Source organism: Protopterus annectens, chromosome 8.part0 (genome assembly GCF_019279795.1).
Source record: "Protopterus annectens isolate FY-2018-M chromosome 8.part0, PAN1.0, whole genome shotgun sequence".
NCBI classification, from domain to species: Eukaryota; Metazoa; Chordata; order Ceratodontiformes; family Protopteridae; genus Protopterus; species Protopterus annectens.
In genome coordinates, this window is record NC_056741.1 from 256,980,843 (window position 1) to 256,994,809 (window position 13,967).

The window sequence follows — 13,967 nt, forward strand, 5'->3', positions numbered from 1 at the left end:
AGCATAAGGAAAAGGCAAATAAATAATTCAAGATATCAACAGCAGTGTAGAAAGGGAGAAGCTTAGTAAGCTGAATTTATAGTAAGGGTGGGCAGCTTAAAATCATCAGGTTTAAAAAACAGAAAACGAAAAAGTGGGTGGGTGGGTGGTTGGGAAAACTAGAAAGGAATCACCAGCAGTGCTTTAGTTTATGCAGCAGGTTTGATAGAGATCATTTCAGAAAAAGGCAAAGGCCCAGAAATTCACTGTGTATTTAAGTATCACTCAGTTTAACCTGTGACTTCAGATTCCTTGCAGCATCGTATATGGAAGACTGTTATTTTGGCCATTCAGCTAGGAGAGTGTCTGAGCTTCAGAACCTTATGGCTGTTCCTTCTTTTTTAGTTTTTCATAGGGACAGGATGTCTCTTCATACTAATCCTTCTTTTATGCCCAATGTGGTTAATGTTTTTTCTCTTAATCAATCTATTAATTTGCCCACTTTTCTTTCTCCACAGTCTTCTAGTGAGAAGGTTCTTCACACCTTGGATTTGCATAGGCCTCTCAGATATTATTTAGGTAAGACTAAAGCCTGTGCTAGGCGATTTTAATATCGACTGGAATACCTGCAATTCTGATAACCCTACCAGCCACATAAACCTACATGACTTCTCTCAAACTATCACCTTACCTACTGGAATTCATAAGCCCACCAACAAAGAATCCACCCTAGATTGGATCCTTATAAATACTCACTCCCCAACCTACATGGCAGGCATCCTCCCTCATGATATTAGTGATCACTCACTAACCTATTTAATTCGACAAAAGACCTACACTCCAAGCCCTACAACCTTCAGAACTACTCGCTCCAGTAAACATTTTAACTCTGAACACTTCCAAAATGAACTGAGAGTTTGTAACTGGTCACCCTTAAAACACCTCCAACTAGAGGAAGCAGTGGCATACTTCAATTCTAAGTTCCTTGAAATCCTAGACTACCATGCCCCTTCTTGTACCCTTAGGAATAGCACCAAAACTGCACCATGGCTTACAAAGGAAACTAAACAAAAAAATTTTGCTAAGAAACAAACTTTGGGCCAAATGGCGCTCTTCTAAAGACCTATCTGAGTGCTTAAAATTTCAACAGCTCAAAAACTCTGCTAAAACTTCTGTACTATTTGACAAAAAAAACTTCTTCTTTCAACTTCAACAAGCCAATCAACATAATCCTCAGAAATTTTGGTCAGGAATCAATAGACTCCTTCATCCAGGTTGCACTAAGACACCTACCCCATCTGGAATTACCCAAGACACTCCCAAACATATTGCTGACTCCTTTAATGACTTCTTTACTGAAGCTGTACAGTCACTTGCTAACTCACTACCTCCTGTATCCTCTACTTCACCCCCATCCTCCTATACCTCTCCACCCACTTTCCAACTCCAACCCATCCCTACATCCCTCATCTTGTACCCTCCTTCAGAAACTCAAACCCTCTACCCCTTCAGCTGACCTCTTACCTGCTAAGTATCTTCAGATAGCAGCCAAAGTTATTGCTTATCCTATCTCGATCCTAATAAACAGAACCATTAAAGAAGGTACCATCCCATCTATCTGGAAAGTCTCACACATTATCCCCCTACATAAGGGTGGCAACTCAACAGAACTTTCCAACTATCATCCTATTGCCCTACTCTCACCCATAGCTAAAAATCATGGAAAAATGTATCCACCGTCAACTACTAGACCACCTTCTCCTAAATGGCCTACTAGCCAGCTCTCAGCATGGCTTTCGACCCTTCCATAGCACCACTACTGCCCTCCTGTCATTTTCTGACCACATTAACAAAAACCGTAACAACTACACCCTGTCCTCTGCTATCTTTATTGATCTTTCAAAAGCATTCGACATGGTTAACCATCACCTACTCTTGAATCTTCTCAAGCCCCTTGCACTAGATACTCGAGCACTACAATGGTTCAAGTCCTACTTAGATAACAGGCAACAAGCAGTGCTTGGGGAAAACACTCTATCTGCCCCTCTTCCTGTCACCCTTAGCATACCGCAAGGATCTATTTTAGGCCCTCTTCTATTCTCTATCTTTATAAACGCTCTATCTATTAGTATCCCCCAAGCTGTAACTATACAGTACGCTGATGACTCCACATTAATATCCTCAGCTACAGGGCCTTCTGAACTGCAGTCCCTTACCCTAAATGTCTTTGAGCTAGTAGATTAATGTTTTTTACAACGCAGTCTCCTCCTCAACCCAAAAAAGACTAAACTACTAATATTTACTCCTACACAAAAATCTACCCCGTTTCACTTCTCTATCAAATCCAAAAACGGCACAGTCATATCTCCTGACACACCTACCAAACTCTTAGGAGTTACTATTGATCACAGCCTTAACTATGATACTCATATCAACTCCACAATAAAATCAGTTAACCATAAACTAGGCTCCCTCTACAAAATTAAACCCTTCCTTACTCCTTCAGCCAGAACTACTATTGCCCACACCCACCTTATCTCTACTCTCTTTTATGCCTCTCCTATATACACCAATCTATCTAAAACTAACCTCAACAAGCTTGCAATCTCCTACAATAGTATAGCCAGATTTGCTACCGGCTCCCCCTTTAGAACCCACCACTGCCAAAATCTGAATCAACTGGGTTGCCTTGAACTGCACAATCAGATTTTATTTCAACAACTAATTATTACCGATAAAACCCTTTATTATCCAGGTAAAACACCAATTCTCACAAATCTTATCAGCCCATATAACAATCTTACAAACCTACGCTCAGCCAACAAACTACTGGTATCTATACATAAACCCTACAGTAAAGCAGGTGATTCCCTCTTCTGTAATGCAGTCGGTAAAAGCTGGAACCTACTTCCTATTGAACTTACCTCTCTCTCCTCTACTACACTTTTCAAAAAGAATTTAAATTATATCTAACTAGCCACCGGCTATGTCCCTGTACTAACCCAGACTAAGATTTTCTCATCCTTTTATCACTGTCATGTATTTCTTCCTTTGCCATTCCACCTCTACTCAATTTTCACTTTAAAGTTCACTACCTCTATGTTGAACTTATTCTACCCAAGATAGACATAATGAACTTCTCCCCTGTCGCTCTGAGTTTCTACCCCTCAACTAATTTTCTCCCAACTCTGTTCTCTTTAAACTAGTCTCTCCTGCTGCTCCTTACTTAAAACTGTTCTGGAATCTCCTCATCCTTCTGAATACTTCCTTCCCACAGTGATTGGGCGGGGGGGGGCGGACAAAAATAAATTAAGGGGTATCTTATTTTGTTCTACTCTCTTATATCACATATGCTTATTTACCTTGTAGCACATGTTTTGTATGACTAGTATCTTTAATTGAAGTTTAATGTCTTGAAACTGAATTTTTAATGTGCTGTTTGTTTTATGTGGAGCTTTTCTCCCCAGGCCTCTACTGAAAATGGACATATATCCAGTTAGACTAACCCGGTCAACAAATGTAAAATAAAAATAAATAAAAAATGTTGCAAGTCTGAGCAGATTTTTATTTCTTTTCACCCTAGATTTCTAGGTTTGGCTGTTTCTAAAAAAGAACTTTCTTCATGGATCTCTAAGGCCATTTCCTTTTTTTTTTAAACTCCTTTCATGAGAAAATCTTTCTGGTTCTGTAAAGGCTCAATCTACTAGGGCTGTGGCTTCCTCTGGTGCTTTTTTCAATGTATTGGATAACAGTTTCATCCTTGAGGCTGCTGCTTTGGCTTCTGTCTGTACCTTTAGTAAACATTACAAATTAGATGACATTTCCAGGGCAAGAGCTTGCTTTGCTAGAGCTAAACTGCATGGGTTTTTTGAGGATTGTGCTGGGCCTTCCTCCCCTAAGTTTCGTCTTGAGCTCTTGTACTTTCCCTTTCATAAAGAATACTGTAAAAGTGATATGGAAGGATATAATACAGTTGTGTAAAATCTTACCATAACAGTAGAATTCCTTCTCTTCACTGTTGCAATATTCGCTCCCTCTCTCCGCCCCCTTTTTTCCTCCTGGATACACATGTTCCTCATTTTCTCCTAGGACTGTTATTCCTTCTAGGGCTGTTCAATTCTGACATATGTATGTCCTTACATAACGTTTATGCTCCATGCAAGAGCAGGGAGCTTACTTGTGACTTACAATGTCCTTTAAAACGTAAGGCTTTGGTATACTGGCCAGATGTTGGCCTACCGTTGGCAGGGGATCACTTTGGTAAAGAATACTGCAACAGTGAAGATGAGGGTATCTGCTGTTATGATAAGATTTTACACAACTGTACTTTGTTGTAGGGTGGGCGCCTCCTTTTCTTTCATTTAGGCTGTATCTGGGGCAGATAACTTGTGTCTGTCCTGTGACCATGAATTTCATTAAGTAGATAATCAGAGAATGAATAATCATATGATAATTTGTCTGTCAGTACTCAACTTTCTTAAGTAGCCCACTAGTTAGCACTCTCAGTGTTTAGTTTGGCTCTTGAATGGGATGCCTTTCTCTGTGGAGTTTGTGCATTTTCACTTTGTCCATGTGAGTTTCTCTGCTTTGATTTCTTCCTACATTCCAAGGAAGTACCAGTGGGGATCCTGTGAATTACATGTAGGAATGTGTCTATCTTTCTGTCCCTTTGTGTATGTATGTGTGTGACTTCTGTGTGTTTCTGCATGCATGCATATCCTTTGATAGTCTGGTGCCCTGTTCAGTGTTAGTTCACTACCTTGTGCCCACTAACTGCCAAGATAACAAGATAGGCTGTGGCTCCCCTGCCTTCTTGAACTGAAGAAACTGAATAAAGTGAATTATTGGAAAATTAATTAATTTCTTCTTGGAATAAATTCAGAGTAATTGGCATACCATTGATCTTAAGTTGTTGCTTTCATCTGAACTTCAATCCATGGGTTCGGATCCGACCTCAGACCCACTCGGCTGAATTTTTATAGCTTAGATCCAAGAACTGAGCTCCTTGTCCACTACCCACAATCCCCCACTTCACCATTATCTCATATCTCGTTTTCCACCATCAGAGATAGCAGTGATCCAGCAAGCTCCTGCAGTAGTCAGTTTGTGTGTGTGTACTGTGAGTCCAAATTACTCAGTTTTACTTTCCTTCCTTCTCTTACTATATTTTCTGTGCGTTCTTCATAAAAAAAAAAAAAACTTTGTTGTCACACACTTCTCCATTTTTTCTCTATCAGCCTACCATGTCTGAAGCCCCAAGCTGGGTTCAAAAAGTGTACAGGATGTGGGCATAAGATACCACCCTCTGATGCCCACACCCTGTGCGTATAATGCCTGGGTGCCACTCACCTTGATTCCTCCTGTTCTGTCTGCGTGGGCTTTAATCAGCGTGCACTGATAGACAGGAGGAATAAATTAATCTTAAAATATCTACTTCCATCTTCCTCTGCTGCTCAGGCCTCCACCTCGGGAGCCCAAGTTTCCTCTAAATCAACCTAGGACCAGTTGGCCAAGACAAAAGACCATGCTGACAAGCCACCCCAGGACAAAGACAAACCCTTTAAATGGCCTGCTGAATCCAGAGTCTCTTCATCTCCCCCTCCTAAGAGGAAGCATGCTTCTCCACCGTCACACCACCCCAAGGTTCTCTCCTGAACCTGCCCCCTCCCGGACTTCCCTGGTTCTTCATTCTCCCAGACATCATTCTAGACGAGGATCAGTAGCTCCATCATTCAGGTTCTCTCGCTCCCTCGCTGACGGCGAGATGGACAGGTTATTCATGCATTTTCTGCATGCACAGATGCAGATGGGGGTTCTGCCCGCTCTGTCTCCCTCCAGAACCGTGAACGCCCAACCCCAATTCCTTCCAATCTCTCCTCTTCCAATCTGACCCTTGGCTTCGGAACCCTCTGGTCTGAAGCTCCCGATCGTCGAGTCATCGGCACCGATGGGTACTCTTACCTCAACGTTGACAGTGTCTCTGAGTGTATCGGCTCTGACCCTCTTGGAGTCGAAACTTCGGCGTTGGGTTCGAGGCTTTCAGACCAGTCCCTACCTCTTGGTACTTCGGTGTTCGACAGTTCAGCTCCTACGGCCTCCTCGGTGCCGGGGTGGGGGGTTCTCGAGGAGTTCCGACGCCTATTGCTTCGGTGGAGTTACCCTCTGGTACTCGTTCTCCCTCGGCATTCGACGCAGCGCAGCGAGCCCTCTCTACTTCAGTGAGAGTCTCGACACTTTCAGCTTCAGACAGTTTCTGCTCCTTCTGTATCAGTGCAGCAGGCATCTCTCCTGTCCTCTCAGAGGACTGCCTGTTCCTCAGGTCTCGAGCTCTGCTCCACAGCTGGAATCCCGACAGCCTTTTGATGGCTCCCCAGACTTCCCACTGAGGAAATCCATGGAAAGCACAAGTGCAAGAGGAGGCACTTGGACTCACCACTGGAGTCCCTCACTGACGAAACAGATTTCGAGAAAGGAGAAAGGTCCCCCAGATCCCCACCTGACAATGTCTCCTTTGGCAACATCATGGAAATCCTCAGGCAGAGAGGTGGGTGGTCTACCCAAAGACCTAATCCAGAGGAATCAGTGGTACAGGACCTTCTACATCTTGGGTGCCCCCCCCTGCGGATTTCCTGATTGAGCTCCTTTCCTGCAGGGAGTAGAAGGAACCAGACATGGTAGAGCCTATTCCCCATCATCCCGACAAGGTCCTCAGTGCTTTCCAAGACAGGCCCCACTGGTCCAAGGGTCTCCCTGTCAATGCCATGGTGATTGCAGCGGCCACCAAGAAGGAACGTGCCCAAGAGAGTTCCACTGTCCATCCTCCTGACAGGGAGTCCGGGGCGTGGGACAGATTTAGAAAGCAGGTTTTTTTTCTTCCGCAACCTTCACTCTGAGGGGGTTGAACTATTTGACCCATGTCACCAGGCTCCAGAGAGATTTAATTAAGGAAATCGCTCCACCTCCTGCGGAATCCATGCCTGAAGAGGAGAGGAAGGCCATCTCCTCCAAGCTGGCCACCCTTACCCTATCTCAAACACCTCTATGAGACTACTTTCACATGCGGCAAAAGGAACATTTAGAGCAGCCAGTTCCGGCATTGGTATCGGATACCTTGCTTGGATGCAGCTGTGTGACTTTTCAGAACCCTTCAAGGCATCCTTCATTAACACCCCCTTTGATGGATCGGCCTTGTTCAGTCCTTTTATTTGTGACACTCTCTCCCAGAGTGAGAAAGAAGTAAGATGGTTTCTGCCATCAGGATACTTTTCACTATCCCATAAAGATCCTTCTCCAGGAATCCGCATGGTGGTAAGAAGGTGTGGTTCCAGAAGTCCCACAGCTCTTCCTTTCAGTCTCAAAGAGATGTTTCCTCCAGATGTAGCGGGGGAAACACTGGACACCGCCCCAGGGGCGCAGAGGGGGGCCTTGACACCAGGGTTCCCAAGAACTTTTCTCGGAGAAGTCCTTCCAGCAACCCCTGGTGGGTTGCTCGACTGCTCCGCACTGGAGGCAGTCAGGGGTCGTCTATCACTTCACCCAGCAGCCTGGGAAGCCATCACCACAGACCGTTGGGTGTTGACCATTATATCCGGATGGTCCAAACCCATACCAAAAAGAGCCACCCCCAATGTTCCACCCGATCAGAGGGAGGCAGCAGCCGGGGAAATTGCCGGTTTGCTAAGAAAGAGTCATCCAGCCAGTCCCCCAGACCAGTCTGGATTAGGCATCTACTCAAGATTCTTTTTAGTGCCAAAAAAGATGGGGGACTTAAGACCAATTCTGGACCTCACCGATCTGAACAAATCAGTTGCCAAGACGAAATTCCGGATGGTCACAATTCAGTCCATTCTCCCCATGTTACAGGAGAACAACAGGATGTGCTCCATAGGCCTCCAGGATGCATACTACCATATAAAAATGAACAGGTGCTCCAGGAAGTTTCTTTGCTTTTGACTGGGAGACAGTCATTTCCAGTTCCGAGTGCTCCCCTTTGGTCTCACCACAGCCCCCAGGGTGTTCCCCAAAGTCATGGCAGTAGTAGCAGCTCCGCAGGCTTCAGAGATTCCAAGTTTTCCGGTATCTGGATGACTGGCTCATTGCTGCTTCCACCAGACATCAACTGTTGCAAGCCCAGAATTATCTTTTTCAACTGGCTCATTCCTTGAGAATTTCTATCAATCTGAACAAGTCAAATCTTCAACCAGTACAAGTTCTAGATTTCATTGGTGCACGCCTCGACACTCTACAGTTCAAGGCATTCTTACCGCCACAAAGAATTCTGTTATTACAGCTTCAAGTAAGGCAAATCATACAAATTCCATTGCCTCTGGTGAGTCTAGTTCTTTGAGCCCTGGGTTTCATGGCTGCAACTATTACTATTATTCCCACTGCTCGTCTTCATATCTTTTTGGAGGACCTGGATGATGTAGCTCAGACCACAACTTGGTTTGCTTGAGCTCCCAAGTGTGTTTCCTCATACATGGTTCTTTTTTTTTATTTCTGGATTGACCGTTTACAGCAAACTTGATATGAGGTAATGGTGGTGAAGTGGGGGATTGTGGGAAGAGGAGGAAAAGCTCAGTTCTTGTTTCCAGGCTATAAAAATGCATCCGAGTCGGATCAGAGCCCATGGGTTAAAGACAGATGAAAGACAACAACTCAAATGGAACGTTACGGTGAGTACATAACTTTGTTTTTCTTGAGATTAGCCAGTTCTTTACTGTCACACAGCAGTGACGTGTAACATACTGTTTGAAAGCTCTGTAAATAAATGTCATTTTCACTGGATCTGTCTTCCAAAGACTGGGCTGTCTTAAGAGGCACAGCCAGTTATTTCCCAGTTGACTTGGTAGCAGTTCTTGATAAGTGCAACTTTCTTATGTAGAAACCACGTGCTTGTGTTGCATCAGTGAATCACATCTTAATCACAGAGTCTCCTTGCGCCATATTTCACAGAAAAACATGTAATCATCAATACTCTCTACAGCTTTATGTATGGTATGGTTACTTCCTTGCAGAATTCCAGACAGGAGGTGAATGTTTCATGTACACATTAGATATAAGGTATGTTGTACTTGTACGTAAAGAGAATCCTATAGCATAGGAAGATGAACTGCTTGTGTCCGTTATCCTGTTTTGTTTAGTTAGTCTGCATCATTCAGTAGTGTCGTTATTATAAATTGTTGCATGACATTTCATTGTTGTCCAATTATTCAGCAAAAACTACAGGATAGTTAGTCTTTTGTCATTGTACTGTAGTAGTAGCAGCTTCCTTAGCTGAAATCTATTCCTTGCCATGCCTATTCAGTATTTGCACTGACACTAATGCACATTTTCATGAAGTATTATCCTGTAGGGGTCCATACTTGGATGCCTTAGCCTCCTTTGACAGATCAGTTCTTAATAGGCTTGTGTTGTGAGTGAGTCTCTATTTTTCCCCACATGGGTGTCGTGCAGATGAATGATGGCATATTTCAAGACAGTACAACATAATTTTGGTATTTCTTTAAATGGAAGCATAAGAAGGACAATCAAGTTTTTTTAACAGTATTTTATCTTGAATAGCTTTCATTATTCAGGCACTGTCATTCCCCTTAACACATTCACCTTCTCTTACTGACATTATTCTTTGTTCATTTCTTAATTACTTGGGAAAATATTTTCTTTGTGATACCGTTTAACTTTCTAATCATAGTTGTACAAAGGCAAAAAAATTTGGAGGCATTGCTGCTTCTCGGCACTGTGTGAGTGACGCATCTTTACTGCACAAAAATCCTCTAAAAACGTTATGCTTCTATAGGGTCCTAATGCTCTGGGTACCCAAGTGCAAAAGTTAGGTGAAGATGGTCTGTGAATATCAGGAAGTGTTAGTACATTTTAATTTCATACACTTCTGTTCTTTTATTATGTCAGTCAACATATTTCAGAAAAGAAAACACATTTTAAGTTGCACATAAACCAAAGAGTTAGGCCAATATAAAAGAGACTATTCAGAGAAAATGGGAATCATTGTGAATACAGAATTTTTCATTTTTGATCCTTCCATTCTGTTTATTATGCCTGTGAACTAGATTCAGGAAGAAACTCACATTATGGAAGAAGGCTGGCAAGGAGAAGTGATGACTGTATGAGAATATAGCTTCTCTTCTTCTAAAAACAAACAAAAAAAAAAACGCGAGGGGGGGGGTCATGCCATACAGTACTATACCTGCCACCTGGATATTGCCATTTGGTAGCCTAACAGGATTCCTCCTTATGGGGAGGACTGCAACTGGACAAATGATGTGAATTCATGTGACTTAATTTTATGTCATAGATTCTTAGCTATTCCAATGCTGTTCAGTCTCATGACCATGTGTGCCCTGCCAGTATCCACTGTCAGGCTGCACCTCCTTTCTCCAGAAGGACCGTACGTGTCAGTCCAGGAGTAAATATGTGAATACCCATCCATTCATCCAGGTTATATTTAAAGAAAATCGAAAGTTGAACTGCTTAACATGCTGGAGACATTTATTCCAGAGGTTTGGGAGGTGCTGGGTAATAAACCTGTACCTATACTGTTGTTTTGCCTGATGGTGAAGGTTTAGGTCCCTGGTACTACTGTTGGTGAAGATACCAAAGGTACAGCACAACTAGATCTGTAATGTTGCAACAAGCAAGATAGAGATCTCCCTTCAAAAGTGTAAAACATACAAATAAAAGAATAGAGCTTTCAGCCTCTCTTTAACTCCGTAACGTTTGGCCTGCAAACATTTTAGTTAGGAACCTTTGGGGTGTTTCTAATTCTCTGATATGTTTGGTGAGATACATCCCAGTAGGGGCATGGTGCATTATAATGTCATGGCCACTGGCATATCCAAGCCCCTGAGGTAGATTTCTTGGAAATGAGGAGGAAAAAACTGAGTTAAGTCTTAGGTAAAGCAGAAATAAAATATGTTTAAAAGTAAAAAAAAAAAAAAATACAGTATGAAGTATATTGCAGGTCATCAAAGTAAGTAATTAATGCTTCTGAATTATTTTTTAATATAGTCCCTGACATTTGCCAGTTAATGTTTGCCTTCTGGCCGAAAAGGTTCTAAAGAGTACAATTAAGTTATGTTTTAACTTTTAAAATTCTCTAACAAAAGCATCATACTACCTCTTTGTCAGACATTGTTTATTTTAATGTTTCCATTTCTTTCTTCTTTCATCTCATTGTTTTTTGTTTACCTCAGCAGGAGATTCTCCACCAGGCTTCTCTAAGGAAATAACTTCAGCCTTGTCAGCTGTCCCAGGCTTTGAAGTGGACACCTCTTTGGGCTTGGAAGAGGACCTCAGGATTGAGCCTCTCACTTTGGATGGACTTAATATGCTGAGTGATCCATATGCTCTTTTAACAGATCTTTCAGTGGAGGATTCATTCAGGACAGATCGCTTACAGTGAGAAAGGCAAGAACAGAGGAGAACAGCGACTAAGCAGGGAAGAGAACACTGTGGAAGGGGAACAGAAGCACTTAAATCAGTCACAGCTTTACAGAAATTATTCTCCGTTTTTCCAAAGTTTGGGAAGCATGGCCTATTGAGGTAATCTGTTTTGTTTGAAGCAAGAATGCACTGTGAAGGGAATTAGGAAAACACCATCTAATTTAAGACCATTCAGTGGAAGATTATATGAACTTAACATGCCAGTAAACAAAATATTTCAGAACTGAAGAGAAAACAAGAGACTAAAATGTAATTTTTTAAAAAATAAAATACTTGGCTGCAGTGTTTTTACTGCTGTAAATATGCAAAAAGTCTGGAGAAGGTATGTTTTTATGTAAGTCTTTCCACTGAAAAAATGTATAAAATATTAGAGAAATACAGTGTACATAACATTTAATATTAGCAGTGAAATATATAGAGGAAAAAAGAAGGGCTTTAATTGATCTTTAAGAGAAATTTGACTTTTTTAACAAGAAAATGTGTTTATATTCTTATTTTACAAATTTAATGTGTCATAGTGTTCTTAGAAACGGGAAATGCACTTGTAACGCATTTGGATAGTTGGGAGTAAAATTGCCAGCTTTTAGAAATAAGCTGGTACGTCAAACAGGCTAGTGTCATGATTGAGATGGCCACTGTAAAAATAACACCATTGGTTATCAAGAAAGTACATAATGGTATGATACAATTGATGCTTTTCTGGACGTGGAGGGAATTGTACAGATAACTGATAACCATGCCTTGGCAGATAGTCCCTTTTCATGCGTTACTTGCCATTTTGATATTTGTACAGCAAATTGCTGAAATGTTTAGTATAAAAAATTCAGCTTTAGTATTTAGGATTATGTTTATGTTCCTGAAGTGCAGAGAAAAAGATACCAAACTAGTGATGTACTCAGGAAGCTTAGCTTCATCACCAAGACTGTAAAAGTGTATATTTCTGTACCTTTCAGGCTGAAAGACCATTGTACAGACCAGTGGTACTGTTTGAAGCCTGCTGCACACTACTACTGTAGTTTTGAAGGCAAGATGATATTTATTGCCTGAAGTTTGATAATTCTGTTTCACAAACAACAGTGAAAGATTTTGCAGTTGCAAAATTCCAAACTCACTTGGAAGGTTTGAGGAATCCCCACATTTTCTCTTTTGAAATGTTATTAAATTAATTTAATATTTAATATTGTTTAAGGTCATGTTCTGCTAAATAAGACAGCTGGAGTTTGTTCATGTATGTAATGTATTTTGTGTACTGTATATATGTTTCAGATATCCAAAAGAAGAATATGGTAATTTTGTGAACAGCAAAGTATGTACATAGTTCACATAGCTTGGCGAAAAAAAAAACCTGAGTGAGAACATAAGTCCTAATTAAGACTGGTCTTTGTCTTAGCATGGTTTACAGAAAATTGTTAGCATTGTTGTAGTGAGAAAAAAACTGCTATGTGAAAATAACCAAAAGTCATGGATCCATTTATTCATCAGATTACCTCTGTTCCAAAAAGATAATCAACACTGATTTGTATGTTTTTAAAAGTACATTTCAGTGCAAGCTTCTGCTGGGAGGCAGTGCTTCTTATCCCACTTTATGACAGCAAAATGTTACTGTATCATTCAGGAGAGACATTATGTAAGATGTCATGACAAACAGTACGGGGTGGAGAATATGCTAAATGTCACATAAATGTTGAGGCAAGACCCAGACTGGACAGCTTTGTATGTTCCATATATCGTGGAAATAGCCCACACAGAAATGTAGTACGTGTTATCTTTTTTAAGTACTGGAAGCAGAATGTGGAACAAGTCATTTTACAGAATGAAAGTAAAATCAGGATATGAGAAAAGATTATAAAAAACTGCAATTTAATAGCTGTTATGAAACTGTGTACATACAACTGCTATTTCGGCTAGACACATCCTTGTCTTTAATTAGCCACAACCACAATCCATCTTTAACTATGTTTACCGACATTTGAGTTTCTCTTAGTCATTCATGGTATAGGAAGTTTCCAGGTGTTGGCTTTCATGTGTTTAAAAGCTGGAGGTCTGTCAACCATAATTAGCAATTGCAAGGAGGAGGAGTATTTTTCTTTTTACCTGGTGCAGTCCGCACTCATTTCATATGCTCATTGTTCCCATGTAGGCTTAATGCTTATAGACTTGTTTGCTGTGACCAAACAGTGTTTGGGATAACATGCAAATTATAATGCTGCTGAAGCTACTTCATTTTTTTATTTTTATGTATTTATATATAGATAAGATGATCTAGGCTTTGGGAGCTTTTCTCAGTTGCAGTAAATGTAGAGAGACAATCACACAAAGTAATAGAACAGTATGTGAATAACAATTTGTGAATAGCTAAACAAATCATAACACATATATAGTACTGTTTATGTACAGCTACTGATACCTGTTAATTAAGGAATGCTGTGTAAACTCCACCAAGCATGTAGTCTAAATTGCTTTTGTTAAGTAGCAGCACCTATGCAACACTATTGTGGCTTTTGTAGAAGGAGAAGCTTGCAGTA

General features: G+C 41.2%; 1 protein-coding gene across 1 annotated transcript in view; it reads left to right on the forward strand.

Annotated features, from left to right (window-relative positions):
• The window catches only part of CRTC2 (CREB regulated transcription coactivator 2), a 2,800,764-nt gene extending 2,787,376 nt beyond the window's left edge, over positions 1–13,388 (forward strand). The window contains exon 14 of the mRNA XM_044079735.1: positions 11,193–13,388. Within this exon, the coding sequence (XP_043935670.1) occupies positions 11,193–11,401 (209 nt within the window). The 3' untranslated portion in view covers positions 11,402–13,388. The remainder of the gene's footprint in view (positions 1–11,192) is intronic.
• The last annotated feature ends 579 nt before the right edge of the window (positions 13,389–13,967 follow it).